Source organism: Hemibagrus wyckioides, linkage group LG18, assembly GCF_019097595.1.
Source record: "Hemibagrus wyckioides isolate EC202008001 linkage group LG18, SWU_Hwy_1.0, whole genome shotgun sequence".
Lineage (NCBI taxonomy): Eukaryota > Metazoa > Chordata > Actinopteri > Siluriformes > Bagridae > Hemibagrus > Hemibagrus wyckioides.
This window is the reverse complement of record NC_080727.1, coordinates 4,746,380-4,771,500: the sequence shown is the minus strand read 5'-3', so window position 1 is coordinate 4,771,500 and position 25,121 is coordinate 4,746,380. Positions and strand designations below refer to the sequence as shown.

At 39.3% G+C, this 25,121-nt stretch overlaps 2 protein-coding genes across 4 annotated transcripts in view; one reads left to right on the top strand and one right to left on the bottom strand.

Annotated features, from left to right (window-relative positions):
* Positions 1 to 18,950, top strand: part of rhobtb3 (Rho related BTB domain containing 3) — a 33,502-nt gene extending 14,552 nt beyond the window's left edge. The window contains exons 4-11 of one of the 3 annotated variants that reach the window (XR_009207254.1): positions 2,824 to 2,981; positions 4,362 to 4,470; positions 8,378 to 8,764; positions 12,636 to 12,745; positions 13,648 to 13,750; positions 15,530 to 15,703; positions 16,127 to 16,289; positions 16,946 to 17,084. Coding sequence is in view for 2 of the 3 variants with exons in the window: in XM_058415990.1 (XP_058271973.1) it covers positions 2,824 to 2,981; positions 4,362 to 4,470; positions 8,378 to 8,764; positions 12,636 to 12,745; positions 13,648 to 13,754; positions 15,534 to 15,703; positions 16,123 to 16,289; positions 16,946 to 17,095 (1,358 nt within the window). In the remaining variant the exon portion in view is untranslated. Of the gene's footprint in view, positions 1 to 2,823; positions 2,982 to 4,361; positions 4,471 to 8,377; positions 8,765 to 12,635; positions 12,746 to 13,647; positions 13,755 to 15,529; positions 15,704 to 16,122; positions 16,290 to 16,945 lie in introns of all 3 variants that reach the window. The other 2 variants (XM_058415990.1, XM_058415991.1) reach the window with 2 other exon arrangements.
* glrx (glutaredoxin (thioltransferase)) lies at positions 17,733 to 23,985 on the bottom strand. Its single transcript, XM_058415996.1, has 3 exons — positions 23,703 to 23,985; positions 21,053 to 21,178; positions 17,733 to 18,971 (listed from the first exon to the last, which is right to left on the bottom strand). The coding sequence occupies exons 1-2, from the start codon at positions 23,907 to 23,909 to the stop codon at positions 21,065 to 21,067; spliced, it is 321 nt and encodes a 106-aa protein (XP_058271979.1). The 5' UTR covers positions 23,910 to 23,985; the 3' UTR covers positions 17,733 to 18,971; positions 21,053 to 21,064.
* Positions 23,986 to 25,121: the final 1,136 nt, after the last annotated feature.

Sequence of the window (25,121 nt, the reverse complement as noted above, 5' to 3'; positions counted from 1 at the left end):
AGAAACGACACTGAACCACCAGCAACGTTACCCTTAATCAGCAAGTCCTGGTTTTGTTGTGTGTTTCACAGTGTGTTTAAAATCTGCCTGTTTTTGCTTGTTGGGGTGGGATGTGGGGATGTGGTTAGTAGTTAAGGTGTTGGATGACTGGTCAGAAGGTTGTGAGTTCAAAACTCAGGTCTAGCAAACTACCACTGCCTGGCCCCTGAGCAAGGCCCTTAACCCTTGATTGCTTAGTTGTGTAAAATGAGATAAAATGCTCTGGATAAGGAAGTCTGCTAAATGTAAATGTTGTTGGTTTACGGACGTGTTTCACGGTTTTGGTTCTTCGTGTTACAATATTTTAAAGAATTTGCATTCACTGCCTCTATCAATTCCTGACAAGTCAATTTGCCTTTCTTTAAGGAATCTAGATTACCCCCAGTGGGATCTTGTTTTACATATTTCTGTTGTATCGTAGGCAAATCAAACAATTTGTATGTATATATAAATATACATCCTTTTTTTTTCGGAAACCCCAGGGTGTACGCTCCACGAGGTGCATTAGTAGACTTATATTCCTCAGTGCATAGCTTTCCCATTAGATTCTCTGTGGCTACTGAATAATTCATCGTAGTTACTGAGTAATAGGCTTTAAAATCAATAACAAATCAGGGGTTTATGGGTTTCAGCTTGATAGCCAACCTGTAAGTGTATATAAACATATACTGTAGATTTTAAATGCTTCTGTTTCCACATTGCTGGCAGGGAAGGGGGGAGGGGACAAAAAGCTCACTGTATCTACTGCACATAGAGACGCGTGACAAATTAAAGGAAAATCCAACATAAGGCTCCTCCAGAACTGCTTCAATGCACCATGGCACAGATACTGCAATTCCCTGGATGGATAAAAACAACAGTCGAGTCGTGTTGTTTTAAGTTCAAAATCTTGCATAGGTGTTCATGAAAACATTCAGAGAGCTCTCATGCCATGTGGGTGTGGGCGGAGTCATCCTGGAAGAGACACCCCCCCCCCCCACACACACACACCAAGATAGAAATGTTTCATCATAGGTTGTGTTAAAGCAGAGCGTTCATTAATACAGGAGATTCAATAGGCGGTGTGAACCAAGCAGCGTTTCTTTTTCAGTATGCTGTGCAGCAACAAACCTGAGCGACTTTACACGTGGTATGATAGTTGCCATACGGCGTGTGCTATTTTATCTCCCAAGCAGAACAGGAATTGCTTCAGGATTAGACTGCACACCTTATCAGATTTTGTCTCAAATAAGCTTCCGCAGCCAGAGACAATAGCATAGAGTGTTTTCAGCCAGGAACAAGGGGGTATGAATTTGTCAAAACCGAACCATTATAAACTTTACAATGCAGGCAGAGTGAATTTTTTGAGAAATACCGTGCTGACGTTTAACTTATGCATTGATTTGGTGTGATTAAAAAAAAATCTTTTTCAAGCAGACAATAGGGGTCTTTTTGCTGCAATCTATAACTGATCACATCGCCATTGTCTGGCTCTAGACATCTCTAGCGCAGTATTTGGAGGTGGGAATAAACCAGAAGCTTCAAATATATATTTTTAAGTTGAGCAAAAGCCCTTGGAATTGGAACTGAGCTTTTCAGTACTTTTTTTTTTATTGAATTATATGTATAATTCCTTTATCTGTGTTTCTATTCTTAAGCCCCTATCTTATTCGGGAATAAGGCTAAGAGTATATATTACTGTACATATTTGGATCTTGTTTCTTTTCATGGACTATAAAAGCGTGATTAAATTATATAAATAATAACATTATATTTTTGTACTGAAGACTAGCCTCGAATGGCGTTCCATAGTTTGTTTTTTGAGTGTATTCATAGCCCAGAATATCAATTTCAGCATCAAACTGTCAGACACTGGCTCTGGGCTTAATACTGCTCCTCGCTCGAGCCGATATTACACAAGACAAACGGGCTTAAGTTCAAGGTCGGAATCGTGCATGACCATGACACAGCTATTTTATTTTGGCAAACTCCTCACTACTCGACTCAATCCCTTGACATATTATTGTCAAAACCCAAACCTTGTCCTGTAACATCCTTCACTGATTATTTTGCATCCTGATGCCTCTGTTTACGTTTTCTACTTTCTTTTCTACCTTTACTGACTTTCAAATACAATACGTTTTTAAGTATTCCCGATGACGACTCTCTCTGAGCTCTGAGGTATAATCCGTATCTGGAAAATCCTTGGTGCGGAATTTCGCTGAGCTTCATCTCAGGATTGTCAGATTGAGTTCAAGATCTTTTTTTTTTTCAACAGTCTGCAAGATCTATCCCTCACTCAAGAGGAAGTGAGCTAGCAATTATTTCCTCCTGCTGACTTTTTTGACTCTCTCTCTTTCTATATGCTGTATCCCTCTTTACTTTCTCTCCTTCTTGTTGTTTGTTTTCTTCTTTGCTTCCCCTCCCATTTCTTATTCCCCCTCCTCTCTGCTGCCTGCCCTGCCATCCCTTTTTCTTCCCTCTCCTGCTCTCTTGCTCTCTCTCTCTCTCTCTCTCTCTGCACACACACACACATTCATGCTTGTATCAGCTGATTTATATTCGGGGTGGCGTTATGACGCAACCGAGTCTCCTGTCCCATATGTTTGCGTGTTTGCAAGTCCTGAGATGTCATGTGTTTTCACAAGTAGACATGTGCTAGCCTTCATTAGTGTATCAGCGAGATATTCTTAGAACCTTGGATCTGCACATAATTCAAAATGATCAGTGCTGTATGAGGATGAATAACGTGTCTCATTTTTTTCCCTCCTCCCCTGAACTATCGCTGGTCGTCACTGCATCCAGATGAAGGGCCGCCATGCACCTGCCCCTTGTGCGCTTCCGACTGGAGCACTTGCGTTCCTCACGGCGAGGGGCTTCAGCTGTCTCGAGACCTGGGTGCCACCTACCTGGAGTTACCTTCCCTCAATAACTTCTTCGTGGGTCGCTACTTCGGCAGTGTGGTGAGTATCTTCGCAATCCAGACAGTATGATTGTGTATGTGAGTATACGGATAACTAAATATGTAGTATTCAGACGCATTCCATTCTTAATGAGCTACTATTAAAGCTTAAAATTAGCTTAAAATATGTCTAGATTAGAATACAGTAATACCTCGCAGATCCGCGTCTCACGATTCGCGACTTCACTGAGCCGCAAAATTTTCTTTGGAACCTAACTAATTTGCATCAGACCCGCAAAATCCTGCAAAAGTGTTTACGGCTAATTTCGTGGCATTTCATACATTTTCATGCTTTTTAATGCAAAATTATTAAGAAAAATTTAGTTTATTAATTTTAGTTTAGTTTATTAGTTTAGTAATATAAATATAAAAGTAAAATCAACAAAATATCAATATAAATCAAATATAAATGTCATTTTAATGATATCGAATGTCGCCGATATCACGTACGTACAGTACAGCCATTACGACACGCTATTGACTGGAAGGGTTGGAATTAGCCAATCACAGAGCATTAACAGTTTTACCTAGCTGCCGATTGGCTGGTAGCTACGATGCTTTGTATGCACGATGTCGCGGTTCATCTCCCCGCACCTTGTGCTCAGTTCAACACGCACGTATATTCCGTGAATAAATGATCTCAGTGATTTTTTCCTTGGGCGATACTGTACTCTATTTATGTGTCAGACATTTTTTTTTTTTCAAGGGTAATGTATTAAGCTAACTTTTAAATGAAATTAAAGTGTTTTGGGAGCATGATTGGGGTCATATTTAGGGTTTTAACTTTAAAAATAAGCATTTACAGTACAGTATTAGCATTTTTAGTGTCTTCACCGAACATCCTCGCGGATGTGTGAGGTATTACTGTATTAGTGATTTACTGACAAGGCCAAAATTGTTACTGAAATTAACTCAGTCATAAATTTCATTATTTTCTCTAAAATGTTAAATTTTTCCATACAGGACTTTTTATTAGAGCCCATCTAACACAGTTAGGTCAAATGGCTTTATTTTTTCTATATATGTTCTATATATAAAATACGCTGCAACATAATGTAGAACCTGTGTAGTTCACTTCGCAGCCAACAGAACAGTATTCGAGACTCAGACTCGCAGATTTATGACACATATTTAATAATTATTTAATAAAGGATGCAGAGAAACAGAATAATTACATATCCTGAGGTGAAAATGCATGTCTAAATGTCTACAATCCCATGTGTTATTTGCAGTGTTGCGCAATTTAAATAAAACACGGGATTGTAGACACACATTCTCACCTCAGGGTATGTTAAAAATTCTGTAAATCAGAATAGATATCACACAGTAAAATGTGCTCTGATAGCCCTAAAACAAACTCTGTCTATGTTTATACATTCAGCTTGAGTACTTCATGATTCAGTGTCTGAAGCAGAAAGCGAAAGAGAGACCTGACAAGAGGCGGGGTCACCGGTTTAATGAGCCCCGCCCCCCGCACTTGGACCAACCAGGTATGAATATGAATATGAAAATATCGTATATAGACTACATGTTACACTGCTGACATATACTGACATGTGTCAAACAATGTGTCAAACAATATAGAATACAATAGAATAGAGTGAAATGACAATAGAATGGAATTGAATAGAGTAATAGAATTGAATGGAAAAGGAGAATAGAATACAGTTAAAAACAATAGAATAGAATACAGTGAAATGACAATAAAATGAATAACAACAGAATGGGACAGAATAAAATAACGGAGTTGAATGGAAGAATAGAATAGAATAAATAGAATACAGTGAAATGACAATAGAGTGGAATAGAATACAGTAAAATGACAATAGAATAGAATACAGTGAAATGACAATAAAATGAATAACAACAGAATGGGACAGAATACAATAACAGAGTTGAATGGAAGAATAGAATAGAATAAATAGAATAGAATACAGTAAAATGGCAATAGAATGAATAACAATAGAATGAAATAGAATAGAATAACAGAAATAAATGGAAGAATAGAATGGAATAAGTAGAATAGAATACATTAAAATGACAATAGAATGAATAACAATAGAATGGAGTAGAATAAAATAACAGAACTGAATAACATAATTGAATAGAAGAGTGGAATAGAATACAGTAAAATGGCAATAGAATAGAATAGAGTGAAATGACAATAGAATGAATAACAATAGAATGGGATGGAATAAAATAACAGAGTTGAATGGAAGAATAGAATAGAATAAACAGAATACAGTAAAATGACAACAGAGTAGAAGCGAATACATTAAAATGACAATAGAATAGAATAGATCAGTTGAATGGAATGGAATGGAAAGTAATAAAACAGAATGAATAACAGTAGAATGGAATAGAATAGAATAAAACAGAGCTGAATAGAATGGGATGGAAGAGCAAAAGAATAGAACAGAATGGAATAACAGAATAGATTAATAGAACATAATCAAATAAAACAGAGTGACGGAATAGAGCAGACAGAAATAGAATGGAATTCTAGAATAGACTGGCTGTATTGTCACTGTACCACTGAAATAAAACTTAGAATAACAGAATAGAATAGAACGGTTATAAGAGAAGAGCACTATGTGTATACAATGAAAGTAGGTGTTCGTGTAGAATTAAATAACAGCATGAAAATTGAATCAACATTCAATACAACATACAATACAATCAACAGAAGGTTGTAAAATGGAAGAACAGTACAGAATACAATAGAACAGAATAGAATACAGTAGGAATGAATGGAGTAACTGTATATTCACAGAACGAGTTTGGTTTGTGGGCCAGTAACTGATGTCTATATCCAAAATGACAGGAATTATTATAGCTATTTCTATTCTCTTGTATATAAGCAGTAACTGTGGCAGACGCAAACCAGCGACTCTGTAGAGACGTCTCTAATCCAGTCTCTAAACTCTTTTCGCGTGTGACGGTAGCTCACTTTCATCCCGCTTGTGTCCTGTGTTCATTAGGGATATTTTTATCCGAGTCGTTTTGAGATCTCCTCCTGATCTTTTATAGCCACCACTTTTATAACAGCTTACATTTTTATGTCTGTAGATAATTATAGCAGTCGTCTAGCTTGCGCATTTAAACACAAAATGATGCCTCACTGCAGCCGTAGAGGTAAAAGTGTCACTCACAATATGTTCCTTGAGTGTGAACTGATGTTCGATGCCGACGTCCGCGTTATATATGCTAACACGTAGTGAGAAAGCGCCCAGGAATATAATTAATATTGGAACCTAGAGTGCACTATAAACAAAGATTTATTGAGTATAAATGGCGAATTTGGGATATTGCAAGCAAGGCAAGGACTCAAGCTGTCAAATGAATGAAAAAGCACATTTCTAGGCTTTATTGTTAAGAGGATTTGTATTTTGTTGAAGAGTACTGTACTTTAATCAATGTCAATATTAAATATATTTAATCATAATAAAATAAAATTACATTTAGCATGATCGGTCTTTGCTGTAAGCTTCATGTAGTGTATAAAATACGCCAGTGGATTAGACCTGATCTAGCGTTTCCAGCTCTGATCCTGATATTTTAACGACTCTCATAACGAATGTGTAAGTAAAAACTTACAGAAATATGAAAACATTAGGAAAGTATGAGTGTCATAATATTAGTTTATAGAATGCAAGCGAAAAAACAACCTAAGAAAACCGAGCCAAATGCTTTCGGGTAGTTTGTTGAGTCCAGCAGCACTTAACTCTTTTTATGGAGCGCTGGACATTAAATATGAAAGCTACAGAATCCTGGAAAGCCCTGCCAGAACCTGACGCTGATCAAAATCAGTGTGATGATTTATCAAAAACGCTGGAGTAGCAGTTGGACGTTATCTTGAATAGTCCTTCTGCACAAATAGCGACTTCTTTATACTTTATCATGCCTCCATTTTTAATCCATTAAACAATGTAGAATAGAATCGAGTAGAACAGAACAGAACACAGAAAAATGACAATAGAATGAATAACAATATAATAGAACAGAATAGAATCGAATATCAGAATTGAAATGGATGTATATAATAGAACAGAGCAGAATAGAATAGAATGACAGAATTGAATGGAAGAACAGAATAGAATAGAGTAAAATGACAATGGAATGGAATAGAATAACAGAATTGAATAGAAGAATAGAACAGAACACTGTAAAATGACAATAGAATGAATACCAATAGAACAGAATAGAATAGCTGAATTGAAATGGAAGTATAGAATAAAACAGAACAGAGCAGAATAGAGTAAAATGACAATAGAATAAATAACAATAGAATACAATAGAATAGAATAACAGAATTGAATGGACGAATAGAATAGAGTAAAACGACAATGGAATGGAATAATAGAATTTAATGGAAGAATAGAACAGAACTCTGTACAATGACAATAGAATGAACACCAATAGAATAGAATAGAGTGACAATAAATTGGAATGGAATAGAATAACAGACTTGAAATGGAAGAATAGAATAGAACAGAACACTGTACAATGATAATAGAATTAATACCAGTAGAATAACAGAATTTAAATAGAAGAGTAGAATAGAACAGAAAAGAATACATTAAAATGAAAATAGTTAATTAATAACAATAGTATAGAATAGTATAACAGAATTGAATGGGAGAATAGAATAGAGTAAAATAACAATGGAATGGAATAACAGAATTGAAATGGAAGAACAGAACAGAACAGAAATGAATACAGTAAAATGACAATAGAATGAATAACAATAGAATAGAATAACAGAATTGAATGGAAGAGTAGAATAGAATAACAAAATTAAATGGAAGAATAGAATAGGTTAATCGAATGGAATGAAATAGAAAGTAATAACAGAATGAATAACAGTAGAATGGAAGAGAATAGAATAAAATAGAGTTGAATAGAATGGGATGGAAGAACAAAAGAATGGAACAGAATGAAATAACAGTATAGATTAATAGAATAGAATCAAATAGAATAGAATGACAGGATAGAGCAGAATGGAATGATAGAATAGACTGGCTGTATTGCCACTGGAGCGGCACAATGAAATTTCATTTAGCGGTGTAATAAAAAAGAATAACAGAATAAAATAGAAGAAATAGTCCTTCTGCACATATAGTGACTTCTTTATGCTTTCCATACTTTATCATTCCCTCATGCCGTCTTTCTGTTTCACCCCTTTTTAATCCTCCGCACTCTATTACACTCGTTCACCCTTCACCTGCCTCTCTTATCATCTCTTCTTCTTTTCCTCCCTTGACATTTCCGTCCTTCTTCTTTCTCTCGGCTTGCACTCCCTCGCTGCAATCTCCCTTTTCTCCGCTTTCTGCTTTGCCTCCTTTCTAATTTATATGCATCACCCCACCATGTCTTCACCTCTCTGCTGTCTCGCAGCACGTCTTCCTCCTGTGCGAGTGGAGGAGTCCAGCTTCTCTCAGGACCTGCAGTGGTTGCTGGAGCGTGGCGCGCAGTTTGCTGATGTGGTCTTTTATGCTGGGGATTCTGGGAAAGAGCTGGGATGGGCACATGCTGCTGTCTTAAGCGCCGTTAGCCCCTATTTCAAGCAGCTGCTGGTGGGAAGGCAGGCGTGGGAGAGGCCCATGTCCCGATGTGCTTGCCGGGAGAGAGACAGCCCTCACTCTCTGCTGTCCACCTGGGATGGCGGTTTGGATGACCTGACCCGGACAGACGGCCACCTACCCGGGCAGCTGTCCCGGCTGGTTGTGAAGGACCCGCTGCTGTGTATATGCATGTGGGAGACGCTGATGTTTCTCTACAGAGGTGAGCACGTGTGAATGCAAGAAATCATACAGATAAGTCTCCACCATTATCAGGACATTATGTACAGATTTGTTTCATTGGAGCTGCATGGCAGAGATGTTACTGCTTATTCTCCTTCTTACATAAGAGAAGGTTTTAAAATGACAGACCTTGGAAAAATGCACCGTAAAAGAGCGCACTTTCCTTCTGTCCATTTTTCTAGGAACTGACTGTTGCTTCTAATATTATGAAATCAACTACAGTTAAGTCATTCAATTCAATTCCGTGTGGCAAAACACACACACACAAACACACACACATGTAAATACAGTCCATTTCCAAGAAATCGGAATGCTAAACATAACTATGAAGATGAAGGCTAACTTAAAATGAGTGAGAGCAACCTAGAGCTGTTTACAAGTTAGATTTTATCAGTCCGAGTCAAATCACGAGTCCTCCGCTATGAGTCAATGTAAGATAAGCAGACAAGACAAGACATGGTACTGTATTTTATTATGCTACCTTTATATCAGACTGAAGCACCACCACTGTATGCAGAGCACATTATCCTGTGTTAAATTGTTGCGTCTTTTAGTGAACAATAATGTTAGCTTTGAAGTCTGAGTCAAGTCCCAAGTCATAAGATTTGAAGTCTGAGTCGATTTATGAGTCATATGCTTTGAAGTGTGAGTCAAATTATGAGTCATTAGCTTTGCAGTCTGAGTCAAGTCATAAGATCTGAAGTCTGAGTCAAGTCATAAGTAATTAGCTTTGAAGTCTGAGTCAAATTGTGAGTCATTAGCTTTGAAACTAAGTCAAGTCATAAGTCATTAGCTTTGAAGTCTGAGTCAAATTATGAGTCATTAGCTTTGAAGTCTAAGTCAAATTATGAGTCATAAGATTTAAACTTGAGTCAAGTCATAAGTCATTAGCTTTGAAGTCTGAATCAAGTCTTAAATCATTAGGTGATGGATCGAATACGCTCATTCGTTGGGAGGGAAAAGGTAGGGAACAGGAGTAGACTACTAAAGCAGATTTGCGAGCAGCTATGGGCAGTAATACTGAGATTTCATCACTGTATAGTGCATTACAGCATGTTAGGATACAAATCTGTAATCCTACATTTTCTTGTAAAAAGTATAATAGCAAGCTTTTGTACTGAAGAAAACAACACTGCAGTGTTCGGTAGCATCAGGGATCAAATTGTGTAACTATTACAAGCTTAACAATAGCTTAATGATATGGGCCGACAACGAAACTGTTAGGGTTGAGTTAACTCACCATATCACAAGGTCTAATTGATGGATCGGACTTTGTGATGGAATTACAATTGATGGAATTTGTGCTGTGTTTATTCCAAATACCAGACGTTTTGTCTAGTAAAAGTTTTGCTTATACATTAAACCCAAACTCCTGCCACCTGTCCCGTTGTGTACTTTACATCTGAACTGAACAACATGAGTTAACTCTATAATAATCTGACACGATCGTCACTAACAGACTGCATGAATCTATAGGCTGGGATACACAGAAATCAGCCCCAGCTTCACTTCTTCACACCGTTTTGTGTATTTGTCTAACTTCCACTGCTCAGCTGTGAAGTCTGAATCAAGTCTTAAATCATAAGCTTTGAAGTCTGAGTCAAATTGTGAGTCATTAGCTTTGAAGTCTGAGTCAAACTGAGTCATATGCCTTGAAATCTGAGTCAAATTATGAGTCATGTGCTTTGAAGTCTGAATCAAATTATTAGTAATAAGCTTTGAAGTCTGAGTCAAACTGAGTCATAGGCCTTGAAATCTGAGTCAATTTATGAGTCATAGGCCTTGAAATCTGAGTCAATTTATGAGTCATATGCTTTGAAATCTGAGTAAAATTATGACTCATATGCGTTGAATCAAATTATTAGAAATAAGCTTTGAAGGCGGAGTCGAATTATGAGTCATGCTTTGAGGTCGGAGTCAGTTTATGAGTCCTAAGATGAGCCAGATTACACGTAATAAGCCCTGAAATCCAGTTGAGCTGCCTCACTTTTGAAGTCAGTTTGCGAGTCATAAGCTTTGAAGTCTGCGCCAAATTACAGCTTATATGCTTTCAAGTCCGAGTTGTGAGTAATAACCTGGGATGTGTACGTTGTGAGTCATAAGCTTTCAAATCTGACTCGGTTTGTTGTGAGTCATGAGCTTTGAAGTTTGCAGATTAGATTTTGCAAATTGAGTTGCAGACTCGGGTCCCCATTACCGGCAGCACAAAGGGACTCTCTATTACACCTAGACCAATCAATAACTCCCTATTGAACGATGCAAATTCAAATGTCTAATCTACACCACATGACAAGACAGGTTAGATAAGGCTTTAGGAAAACGGTATTACGTTAAAGCTGACATTAAAACAGTACGAAGAATTCGCTCTTAAAACTAGTAACACAGATCGATCACGTAATCACATAGAAAATGCAGCAGCACCAAAGTCCTGCACGGCTTTGCTCCGCCCTGTTAAAAAGTTCGGAGGCAGATTTTTTCTATTGTTTTCAGTTGAGGTGTAGCCTTAATTAATGCATTCTGTGCAAAAGTTAATTATGTCATAAGCACGCTGAACGTATTCGATCCGTGCGTAAATGGGCAAGGAGACTGGCATTGTTTTAAGGTGCATTAGTTAAAGACGCATCCTGAGTGGGGAGTCGTTTGCCACTAAATCACTGTTCTACAAGTAAAAATACCACTGGCAAGCCTCCCTTATCTCCTCTGCTCCATGCCCAGATTTCTCTTTTGTGTTTCTGTAGAAGGACTTTTTTCCAGGCACTGTTTCATTATTGGGAACATTTTATATGTCTGCTTGTGTATATATGTGTGTGTGTGTGTGTGTGTGTGTGCACGTGAGATTCATAATTCTCTGCATACATGTGATGCTGCTCCTGTAACCTGGGGCTGTAAGGCTGATTAGCATGGTCCAGAGGAGAGAAACACAAACATAAACATACTGCAAAGGGGATAGGATGGATGGTGGAAAGGGGTGAAATTAATATAGGGAGAAAATGGAAGAGAAGAGAAGGAAGAAGAGAGAGAGAGAGAGAGAGAGAGATGTGTCTTCATGTGGGATGTGTTGCGTCTGTAGACGTGTGGTGCTGAATGCATAATTGTGATTTTATGCTCACATTAGCCGTATAGAAATGCGTTGCCTAGAAATCCGTCCCAGAATCCGAGATCAAAGGAGGAGAAACGTGCATTATCGCCGCTGTTAAATCGTTAATGATCATGGATTGAGTTGACCGCGGCTCAATCAGAGCTCGAGTCTGGGTTTTTATGAGCGACAAAATTGACAGACACATTCATCAGCGTTACGACACGTGTAGCTGTGAGACGCTGAGAGTCATACCAATGCGAGTGAGCCTGTGCTGATATATTGTGTCATTGTGCACAGGCTCTTTGTATTCTTCGCTTCAAGGGCAGTGGAAATTCTCCGAAAAACACTGCAGCTGGACAGAAGAAGAAAAAAAACCTACCCTTCCACAAAAATCCTGCAAACAAACAGCCTAAAATGACTGTATGGGAAAAACGGGAGGAGATAAACAATTCTTGACGGGTTGCTCAATAACGGTGCTGTGAGCTTGCCAGCCTTTGTTGTTCTAATGAGCATTGTCAATGATAGGGGGGTAAAAGGCGAGATCTACCGCAGCCAGCAGAAGCGGGCGTAAAGATTATGATCAAGCTCTTTTTTACACAAGGTGTTATTAAAGCTGTCGGACGTATGAGGAACCCAATAACACCACCGTAAGCAGGTATTTCATATACAGCAGGGATACAAGGTTCAGACTAATTTGAGAGTCTAGACAGCCAAATCATGATGCTATGAAGCATGTTAATAGATCAGTGTGTGTGTGTGTGTTTCCACACAGGGGCCTGGGAGTGGGAGTTCCTGGAGGAGGCTTTGGCTGAGAAGCTCAAGAACCCTTTAGCAGTGGCCCAGCTGATGGATCGAATACGCTCATTCGTTGGGAGGGAAAAGGTAGGGAACAGGAGTAGACTACTAAAGCAGATTTGCGAGCAGCTATGGGCAGTAATACTGAGATTTCATCACTGTATAGTGCATTACAGCATGTTAGGATACAAATCTGTAATCCTACATTTTCTTGTAAAAAGTATAATAGCAAGCTTTTGTACTGAAGAAAACAACACTGCAGTGTTCGGTAGCATCAGGGATCAAATTGTGTAACTATTACAAGCTTAACGATAGCTTAATGATATGGGCCGACAACGAAACTGTTAGGGTTGAGTTAACTCACCATATCACAAGGTCTAATTGATGGATCGGACTTTGTGATGGAATTACAATTGATGGAATTTGTGCTGTGTTTATTCCAAATACCAGACGTTTTGTCTAGTAAAAGTTTTGCTTATACATTAAACCCAAACTCCTGCCACCTGTCCCGTTGTGTACTTTACATCTGAACTGAACAACATGAGTTAACTCTATAATAATCTGACACGATCGTCACTAACAGACTGCATGAATCTATAGGCTGGGATACACAGAAATCAGCCCCAGCTTCACTTCTTCACACCGTTTTGTGTATTTGTCTAACTTCCACTGCTCAGCATCCAACCTTAATCCACATTAAGGCATTGCAACGAATCTGATCTTGATACCAAAAATAAAACCTCAGATCTGTTTATTTAGCCACTTTATATTTCTGCATGAAAAAAACAACACCCCCAGAAAAATGCTGAAGTAAATGTAAATCAGATCTTTTTGCTCATATATACTGTTAACACCAGCCTCACATGGGACACCCTACAACCTCCAAAAACACCTCCTCTCATTTCAATTAGAAGGAGTGGGACACTGGAACACTGTCTACTAGAGCGCAGCTATATGATGTCTTGCTTGGTGCTATTTTCTTTGTGTAGGCCCTCAGGGACACGGCTGCTCCACGCTCTCAGCCCGGTCCTCAAACACTGGGAAACATCTTCAACTCCCCTCTCTACTCTGATGTCATTTTCATGGTGCAAGGCAAGTCCCTGGGTTTATTTTTTTTTTCCTATACACCAAGGATTATGAGACATTTTTGTTGCCCTTGCTACGACAAACGTGTGTTTGAATCATGTATGCATTGGCGTAATTATAAAATCAGGGCATTTTCAACATGTCTGAGTTCTTGTGGATGCTTGATTTTATTGTAATGTTACAAAAACAGGAGCTAAGCACTTAGTAATTCCCTTTTTCCCTAGATAAAGCCTTCAGTTTCAGATTTCACCCAATCTGTAATAAACCATGGGCTCGAACCTGTAATTAATAGAGACTTTTGTCCCAAAGTAGGAACCATTCGGCTCCGCAGAGGTATTTTTCCTAAGGGAAGAAAATGAATATCTGCAATAATTTACAAAGCTCTGTTTTACTCTAAAGATCCTATATAGTCTTCTTCTGTGCAATTCTGGTCTAGTATCTTATATTTTCTGTTGCGTTATTCGTGATAATGCTATAAGGTATACATAAATTGTGTTGAGTGTGAAGCAGAATTGTGAGATAATGCAATTTTCTATTTTTTACTCCTCCAGCCTGTGCTAATGTTTTGCAGCAACTCCTCCTACAGTTATGGGAAGGATATAGGAGCTTAAAATAAGATGAAGAACGCATTGCCGCACTAGCGTAAATTACAATTATCTCAGCATTAGTCTAATAACAACAAAAACGTATGAATTAAATACTTTTTTTTTAGCAGTACGCAGTACAAGATAATGACTTCTTCGTACGGATGTTTTTCAGGGATTAAGATAAGAACTGGAGGAGAGAGTCAAAATTGTAACTAAACTACATTAATGATGGACTTGTCTGATGTAGCGTTTCAGTGCCATGTTATAAATTAGGTAAGATAAATAAGCTTGGTGCATTAAGTAAAAATAAAATCTGACAGATGTGCTGATTCGTCTAATCTGATAGCAATTTGCATAAAGCAATCAATACGCATGCAAACAGCAACAAACTAGGATAAGCAATAATCAAAGTACATATAGGTTAAGGTCAAATCCAGGAGATAGAAAGAAAACAAAGCTTGGAAAATAAAGATATTATGACTAATTAACTAAGAGCTGAACACAAAACAGGTGAACACAGTCGGGCAATAAACCAATCACAGGACATAGGGATATAGACAGGACAAAAACAAATGAAGAACCCCAAACAAAAGAAATCGCAACGGTCAGGCATAAAATTATGACCACCTGTCTAATATTGTGTTGGTCCCCCTTTTGCTGCCAAAGCAGCCCTGACCCGTCCTGCACTGTGTATTCTGACACCTTTCTATCAGAACCAGCAATCTGAGCAACAGTAGCTCGTCTGTTTGATCGGATGTCTCCCTGTCTCCGGTTCACCACTGTTCCTTCCTTGGAGCACTTTTGATAGATACTGACCAATGCAGACCAGGAACACCCCACAAGAGCTGCAGTTTTGGAGATGTTCTGATCCAGTGGTCTAGCCATCACAATTTGGCCCTTCGTCAAACTCGCTCAAATCCTTACGCTTGTCCATTTTTCCTGCTTCTAACACATCAACTTTGAGGACAAAATGTTCACTTGCTGCCTAATATATCCCACCCACTAACAGGTGCCATGATGAGGAGATCATCAGTCTTATTCACTTCACCTCTCACTGTTCATAATGTTATGCCTGATCAGTGTATATTTATGAAAATGCAGATATATTTTACCAGATCTTACAGTCAAGAGAATATGACATACACACGTTTAGCATTCATGTTGCTGTGTATGAGACTGTGTGTGATGTGCTTTCCAGGGAGTGTCCTGCCCGCACACAGAGCTGTGCTCGTGGCTCGCTGTGACGTCATGGCGGCCATGTTCAGCGGCAAGTATGCAGAAGCCCGTAGTCGAGTAGTACCCATACACGGGGTCTCCTCCGACACCTTCCTCGCCTTCCTGGAGTATCTCTACACAGACACCTGCTGTCCAGGTGAATCTTCACTCTCTGCTTCTATTTTAATCCTCGAGTCTTAAATCGTTGCATCCTCAAGTTCTGAGTAAAAACAAAAAAAAACCAAAAAAAAAAAACCCGTCTGACAAACACATCCTTAGATAATTCATTAATGGATGCTTCAATAGTCTTCATTGTACCGCTTGTTCCATCATAGCAGGGCGTTGATGGATGTTGACGGATGTTGTACTTCTTGTACTGAACATAGCAGGCAGCAAATATTCTTTCACAGATAACTGGTTCAGATTTGATTGCCAGTAGATGAATATGTACACCAGTACAATGAGACATACGGGTCCGACAGCTGCCAGGATGATTGATGGAGGAAAAAAAGCGCAGCTGGAGATGATTGACAAATGTGTGTGTGAATGTGTGTGTGTGTGTGTCTGCATGTTTAGCCAGTGTGTTGCAGGCTATGGCGGTACTCGTCTGTGCAGAGATGTACCAAGTGAAGCGTCTGCAGCACCTCTGTGAGGTGTGTGTGTGTGCGTATTTGCAGAGCATGCCCAGTCGGGAGCTGGCCTCCACCAGCATCAGTGTCATCCGCTTACTGAGGAGAGCGAAGGTCAGTTTTTTTATTTTTGGTCTCCTGAACTCCTTAATTAATATCCTACTGCCAAAAGGTCACCGGTGGCTGTATTGCCATTACATAGTCTGATTAAAATGGATAAAATTTTAACACATTTTCCTGTTCAGATAAAAGAACAAAAAACTTGCATTAAACTCACTAAAGTTTAAAGGCATTCCCACATTAAAAAGTGTGTGACTAAGACTTGATGACTTTGGTATCATCTAACGACAGATTTTTCCCAATTATCACTGACGTAAATGTTTATTGATGCCCTAACAGCTGCCCTTAGACTTTCATTATAACCCAGTACCATTATAACCCTAGTATTCTAGTAGGAATAAAATGAAAACAAAAGAAGCATTATCACCAGTCAGCTCTCAGTGGGGATGAACAGTATGCTCAGCAATAGTCTATTTAGTGTTCTGTGTAACTTGGCCTGAACTGGCCACTGGGGGCGCTACAGGGGGAAAAAAAAAGGTGCTTGGACCCCGTAGATCGCTTACTTGTGGCTCTGTTCAGACTTTCCATTGGCATGATTTGACCAGGTGAATGCTGTCTTCTATTTATTTTCACATAGTCATCCTTCCACTACGTTGCCTCTCGGAAGCTGTAACAGTTTGTTTTCAATCGTTTCTTCCATCTTTACACAGTGTCACAATGCTGACCAGCTGTATGTCTGGCTCCTCCACTTCATTGCCAATAACTACCTGATCTTCAGCCACAAACCCGACTTCCTGGAGCTTTCAGGTGAGCTATCTGACACCATTTGCAATATCTGTTTATATAATTACTACAAATAAGGTGGACATGTGGGGAAAAAAACCCTGCCCTGAACAGATGTTACACCCTTATATATTACCATATGCTAGTTATGACACAACAGATCATAGAAACAGGAAATGCTAATGCGGGTCGAACCACCGGGCATTCTGCTGTGCTGTGCATAATAATTCAGGGCAGAATAGTTTAAGCAACTCTTAAAGTACCCCTGAATTAGTATTATTTTTGGTGGTTAGTTCTTCCTGAGGATGGCACTCCTTATAGATCCAGAGTCCACGGTTCGATCCTGAGCTCGGGATGTTCTCGAAACATGTCACGAGTCTGTATGGGTTTCCTCCAGGTTCCTCGATATTGCCTAAACACAGCTCAGTTCTCTTATTTAATGAATAATAGAGTCATTTATTATGAGAAATGGAGTCTAAAAGTACCAGACTGACTAATAATAGACCGAGTTACTATAGAAACGATAACACATTAGAACGAGCACATATTATAAACCTCAACACTTTCTGACCAGTCATATTTAAGAAATATAACATAATATAGTTAGAATAGGTTTATTACTTTTAACCTGTCTTATACATATACACTATATGGCTGTATAATGTATTAATAAAATAATGAAGTAATATAAACATTACAGCTTACAGACACACCTTTCTGGTAAATAGTCATGGATTTTAATACAGAAAATTAAAGCACATTTTTTTCATTCTGTGTTCAGGCCTGAAAATATTCATAATAATCGTATAATCATATTTTCAGCCAGGTACAAAGAGGCACTACACATATTTTTTCCTTTTCTACAGATGATTTTTAATGATTTATTACATGTCCAGGGGTACTTTAACAAATAATTCAATGTTTTTCAGTCAATATTTCAGTCAAGAACATTTTATATATCAAAGACCATGGGTGGGTCTCGATCAGCTCACTAGTTCGGCTATTTTAAAGGCTCACTATCGGTCACAAAAGTCCTTCTTGTGCACTGAAACATAAACAAAATCCCATAATGCACTGGACAAATCAGGGAGCATCGATACATACTATGTTCCCTTACTGGAAATGATGTCATATTGCCTGAAGCCTCTCAGATTGAATATATATATATGGTGAACAAACTTCATAGCTTGATATCATTGTTGTAACTCTCAAATGATTACTTACATTACTTATCACATCTATATACAGTTAGATCGAGTCTACTGACATTTAAGTGTTCAATTACTTTTAAAAATCCACTTGCTAGCCTACAGTATGATCCTGCTTTGAAATATCACGACAGAAAAGGGTGTGATTAACCTTTTATACGACATGAAAACCTAAATATTTTATATGTTCGGGTTTTTAACCTGGTGACCGATGAGGAAATTAGCATGTTGCCAGACATTCCCGATGTGTAGTGAGCCAGCGTCTTTACCAGTGTGTGAATGTGTGTACATAATACACAGATTCACTACCTAGGGAGCTAAGGAGCTGATTGAGACGTAGCCCATGGAAAAAAAACTGATACAAAGGATGGATTCCTGATGATATTCAACATGCAAGTGCTATTTTATATATATATATATATATATATATATATATATATATATATATATAATTGCAGTTTTCATGTAATGTTCTGTGTTTAAGGTTAATATTTTAGAAAGCGCATAAGGTATATGGTGAAAAGGCACTGTGTGGGTACGAGGCGGGGGTGAGGGGGTGTTGCTTGTTGCTGTGTTTTCTTCATGATCATAGTGTTGCTGTTGGGCAGAGGAGGAGCGGGAGCAGGTGGAGCGGCTGCGCTGGCCCTCTAGAGGCTACCTGCAGGAGCTCAGCGAGTACCAGCAGCGCAGACGACAGCTGCGCAAGTCCCGCTGCAGCATCATGTGACCTCCCGCAGGCGGCGCGCTAAAGACGAGGACAGGAGGACGAGAGAGAGAGAGGAAAGACGAGTCACAAACGTGAAATATGCAGGCGGCGCGATTCCGCCGGACCGGCCGGATTGTGGCTTTAAAAAACTCTGACCATTGATCCTGTGACATTAGCACACAGTCATGTGATCTCAGAGACCCCGAGCGGACACTGTGGCCACAGACGTACTGTGTTTCTCTTGGTGCCCTATGACACGGATCTGGCTTTGTGTACACACAGATAAACTGTTCCTCCGAACGGAGACTATTTACTACAATAACCACGGAAGCGACACTATAAAGTGAGCCGACGTGACGGAGGATCTAAAGCTTGGAACAGAATATCTCGAGCCAAAATCATGCCATTAGAGACTTCCATTTGAACAAACAAGTAAATCCAATTTCATTTCTATTGGATTTCGAATAGAGTGTGAATACTGAGGCTTTTGTAAAACAGCGCTGAAATAGAAATTTCAAGCTTGAGGAAATATAATTACAATGTTTGATGTTTACGATGATGTGATATAATTGAACTGTCTGGATTTGTAATATAATATCATCAGAATAATCATAGAAACTTTATATAACCAGTCACTTTCTTTGCTTTGTTTTGCTTTCATTATAACATCCCAGGAACATTCCGACTATAAAATCTTGAAATCGGTTACAACTACCTTTCAAAAGGTGATCAGTACCAGGTGTCTGGACTTTTTATCATGTACACATCCATCAGAGGGAAACTAGAGCCTATCCCAGGGGCTCCCCATCCGCAGGACACCCTGGACGCGTCCTGGTCAAACGCAGGGCATACACACATTCACCCACTACTGACGGTCATCCTCTGACACCTGTCCTTCGGACTGGGGGAGGAAACTGGAGTACTTGGAGGAAACCCCCAAAACACGTGGAGGCGGGCCTTAATTCCTGAGAGTTTACGATAAAGATGCAGATTTTATTTAGAACAAAAACTGACCCATAGAGTGACTCAAAAGCAGCTTAGATTGTAGGACAACTTGTAGCGTTACTCGGCTCAACCTTTTCGACGTATCGATCTTTGATACTTTAGCAAACCTGTCTAGATGCATTTATTCAAAACTTCTTTATCCTGGTCAAGGGTGAAAGAGACAAATCTATCCCAGGAACACCGGGTGTGAGGTGCAAAGGGAATACAGCCTGGATGGGACACATAATTCATCACACAAAGATTCAGTATTTAGAGTAATAATTCCATGAGACGGTATGTCTTCTGGACAGCGGGAGGAGGGGAACTCAAGCTCGGGATTAAACCCTGGCCCCTGGTGCCGCCTTCCTAGTGGTTCCTCAAGCATGAAATTTACCTTCACGCTTTGCATCACTCTTTTTTTTTTTTTTTTTTTACAAAAGCCTTAAAATTCACTTTCTAGTTCAAAGCTCTATTTTCCAAATGTGACCAAATTCAAAGCAATATTCAAAGCGAGGTTTCTGATGGCATGATTTCGAACTCATTCCAAGCTAGAATACGCTCCCAAGGTGTTAAACAGGGTAGAGTCAAACACATCCTCTCCAGAGACGTTTCTCACATCCTCATGGTCTGCCATGGTCTCGTCATGGTGAGAATTTCTTTGATCCGTCGATTACTCTTGCGAAACTTCAAATATTTATTTTTTTGCCATGAGATTATAATTTTACGGCGATGCTATAACTATTTTTATAAACATGTACATCCGGGATTTTTATTTGGAGGAAATCTGTATGTATGTATTATGTATCCAGCATGTGGATTGTTACGTGCAGTCAGTGTGTTGGATTTAGAGCCTGTGTCTGGCTGTCTTTAGTCTAGTGCAGTTCTGTCGATCTTCATCTCAAACTGAATAAAGGCATTTTAGAAGGAACCCCCGAGGTGGAGCGCATCCTGAGATCTAGTCTGTGTCTAACCGAGACAAAGCGGCTGGATCAGCGGGTGCTGCCTTGGGCTGCAATTTATTTTTTATCTTATGAAGAGCTGAGAGAAGAATGAGTGAGTGACAGAGAGAGTGAGAGAGAGAGAGATGAAAAAGCACATGGTATTCATGCTGTGTATTTCATGTGTGTGTGGCTTACACCAACATCTTGTTACTGCAGCGCTCCGATTTTCTGCAGCATCCCTTCCAGTTTTCCACTTTTGTCAAGTCCTTCCACGTCGCTGCCTCCTCCGATACACTCTTCACCTATAAACACACGTGGCACCTGCACACCAGAACACCACCACCACCACCACCATACAAGACAATTAGTTTCACACATCTGCAACATCTGGCTCACTTCTTCTTTTTAAAGCAGCCAAAAATGACACATTTCCCTCCACACAAACACACAGGGTGTCATATCCACTTGTAGTTTTCCACCAGAGCTACTTCTCTAGTTAAGAAATAAATGAAGTAGCCTCTAGTTTAGCGCTGTGCAAGCTAATTATGCCCTTGCTTCCACCCACATGGAGTCGTTTAGTATCTTAAACAGTTTTGCTTCTGACACTGTACACACATTTATATATAATATGTTTTAAAGAAACTGACACTGAGCCAAAAACGACAGCAGCCAAACTGAAACAAAGAGATTTTCTTTCTTGGCAGCTTTTTAAATGTGCCATGATTAAAAAATGAATGGATTTTTTTTCCTGTGATTTGTTGGATTTTTTTAAATGAACATAATATAATAATTGTATAATTATTCATCATAAAATTTATTATAATTAATTCATTATCATTTCAGTAATTAGTATTTATTATAATATTTCTTTGAGATTTTTATTATAATTAATGGGTTATTATTATTATTTTTTTTTTTACATTTTTATAATATTTTTTAAATTCATTTAATAATACTTTTTTCCCCCAGTAGTGCTTAACCAGAAAAATACTAAAAAAAATTCCAAAGTAGATAAAAATATTTCTGCAGATAAATAATAGATAAAATAAAATAAACATGATTTATTCATTTTTTTAAATAATTCTTTTTCTGCTGAAAAAGGTGACACTTTTGTGCCTCTAGTGTCTCACTGCTTTTACTTTTTGCTCAGTCTGAGGGAGGATAAAACATGAAACAGGATTAAAAATATTACACTTCATGTTGGCATTTAACACAGAAAGAGAAGCTGATTCAGTGTGAAATGGTGAAGTTGCACAAAACAAATTCCAGAAGCAAAGCCAAACTGCAGTGGGAAGGTGAGAATTGAATACATCTGATCTCTGAAATTAAACTCAAATATTAATAGTTTTGGTGTTTTATATAATCCATACTGTATATTTGATCTCACTGCATTTTATTTGCAACTCCTAGTGACACATTCTGACAAAAATCTATTTATATTCAAACATACACTGTACTGCCAAAAGTTTTGGGACACCCCTCCAAATCATTGAATTCAGGTGTTCCAATCACTTCCATGGTGCACATAAAATCCAGCACCTAGGCATGAAAACTGCCTCTACAAACATTTATGAAAGATTGGGTCGCTCTCAGGAGCTCAGTGAATTTAAGCGTGGTACGGTGATAGGTTGTCACCTGTGCAGTAAGTCCATTCGTGAAATTTCCTCACTATTAAATATTCCACGGTCAACTATTAGTGGTATTACAACAAAGTGGAAGCAATCGGGAACAACAGAAACTCAGCCACATAGTGGTAGGCCACGTGAAATCACAGAGCGGGGTCAGTGCATGCTGAGGCTCACAGTGCTCAGAAGTCAACAGTTTTCTTCACAGTCAATAGCTACAGACCTCCAAACTTTGTGTGGCCTTCAGATCAGCTCAGGAATGGTGCATAGAGAACTTCATGGAATGGGTTTTCATGGCCAAGGGGCTGCATCCAAGCCTTACATCACCAAGTGCAATGCGAAGCATCAGATGCAGTGGTGTAAAGCACGTCACCATGGACTCTAGAGTAGTGACCAATCACGCTTCTCTGTCTGGCAATCCGAGAGACAAGTCTGAGTTTGGTCAGACGAGCCTGACTGCATTGTGCCAAGTTTGGTGGAAGGGCATTATGGTGTGGGGTTGTTTTTCAGGGGTTGGGCTCGGCCCCTTAGTTCCAGTGAAAGGAACTCTTAATGCTTCAGCTTCATACCAAGACATTTTGGACACTTTCATGCTCCCAACTTTGTGGGAACAGTTTGGGGATGACCCCTTCCTGTTCCAACATGACTGCACATCAGTGCACAAAGCAAGGTCCATAAAGACATGGATGAGTGAGCTTGGTGTGGAGGAACTTGACTGACCTGCACAGAGTCCTGACCTCAACCCCATAGAACACCTCTGGGATGAATTAGAGCGGAGACTGTGAGCCAGGCCTTCTCGTCTCCCAACAGCACAAATGCGCTTCTAGTGGAATGGTCAGAAATTCCCATAAACACACTCCTAAACCTTGTGGAAAATCTTCCCAGAAGAGTTGAAGCTGTTATAGCTGCAAAGGGCGGGGGCCAACTCCATATTACATTCATGTGCATGTAAAGGCAGACGTCCCAAAATATTTTGGCAGTATAGTGTATATGAAGGAGAAGAACTGGTGCCGGATCAAGCCATTTGAAGCTTTAAATGCTGACGAGGGGGCGTGGCCTAAAGGTGAGTCATCAATTCGGCTGCAAAGTTTACAACAAAGCGAAATAAAGTTCACAAATGCGTTAGGTTTGTATTGATTATAGCCTCAGAGAGTAGAAAGACATGAAACATTACGAAATACATCCGCAACACTACTTAAAGACAGTTTTAAATGACTCACAGTCCTAGCCCCGGTGATCTGCTGTAAGTAATCCTGAATGGCGCCCATGTTGTCTCGCCCGCTGATGTCGATGAACTCCAAATGTCCGGCTTTGAAGCTGTACTTGGACAACACGTCTTTGGCGAGCACGCAGTAAGGACAGGTTGGTTTCAGAAACACAACCACTTTGTCTCCTTTAATTCGAGCCTGGACAAACTCCTGAGCCATGATATCAACAGCTGTGTTGCAGAGTCAAAGAACAACTCTCCACCAGAATGCGGCAAAATCACAACATCCTTCCGCTTCCTGAAGGGGCGTGTCCCAAACTGCGCTACATGCAGTGCACTAGTAGGATATCACTTGTGAGTGAATGAAACGAGTGCTGTTTTAATATAACAGTCATTTTTCCATATAGTTACGTTACAATATTGTGGAATATCAAGTTGCTGTAACGTTTACAGCATTATCCCTTGACTGTTCAAGCACAGGGCACGGGTTCGAACCTTTCTGTGTGGAGTTTGCATGTTCTCCCTGTGCCTGTGTGGGTGGGTTTTCTCCGGGTACTCCGGTTTCCTCCCACAGGCCAAAAACATGTACATTAGGTTGATTAGGTAATTCTAAATTGCCCATAGGAGTGAGTGTGTGTGGTTGTCTGTCTATGTGTGTGGCCCTGTGATGGACTGGCCACCTGTCCAGGTTGTACCCCTGCCTTTCGCCCAATATGTGCTGGGATAGGCTCCAGCAGATCCCCGTGACCCTAATTAGGAATAAAGCGGGTATAGAAAATGGATGGATGGATGCTGAAGCACAAACAAAATCAGAAAAATAGAAAAAGAATCTCCTTACAGAAAACATGCCCATATAAGTATATTTATCTTTGATAAATGACCATTTCTTCTTATCAGGTCAAAGTCAAAGAAGCTTTATTGTCACTTCAACCATATATAGCTGATGCAGTACACAGTGAAATGAAACAACGTTCCTCCTAGAACAAAGTGCAGTGATGCAGACAAACATAGAGCTAAACATAGAGATAAGGCTAAACTATACTTAAGGTGCAATTCTTTAGAAACTAGACATACAACGGAAGTGCACAGGATGACAAGACAAGACAAGACAGTGCAGACAAACAGGACATATAATGCCGACTCTGTGCAAAAGAATAGTGTTGACAGTGAGTGCAAATATTAAAGTTACATGTAAACAAGATCAATGTAAAGTGTAACGTGTAACGTAAAGTGACATTTGTAAAGTGCAAACAGGACAATTTTGTATGTGTGTGTGTGTCCGTGTCCAGCACAGTTCAGTTCTCTGTTAAGAACACAGTGCTCAGTTGTCTCAGGTGTAGATTATATGGAACATTCGGTATACATTATGCTAACCTGTTACAACTAGCATTTTAATATAAACTTGTGAAATGTTTTAAGACCAAGCTGACAT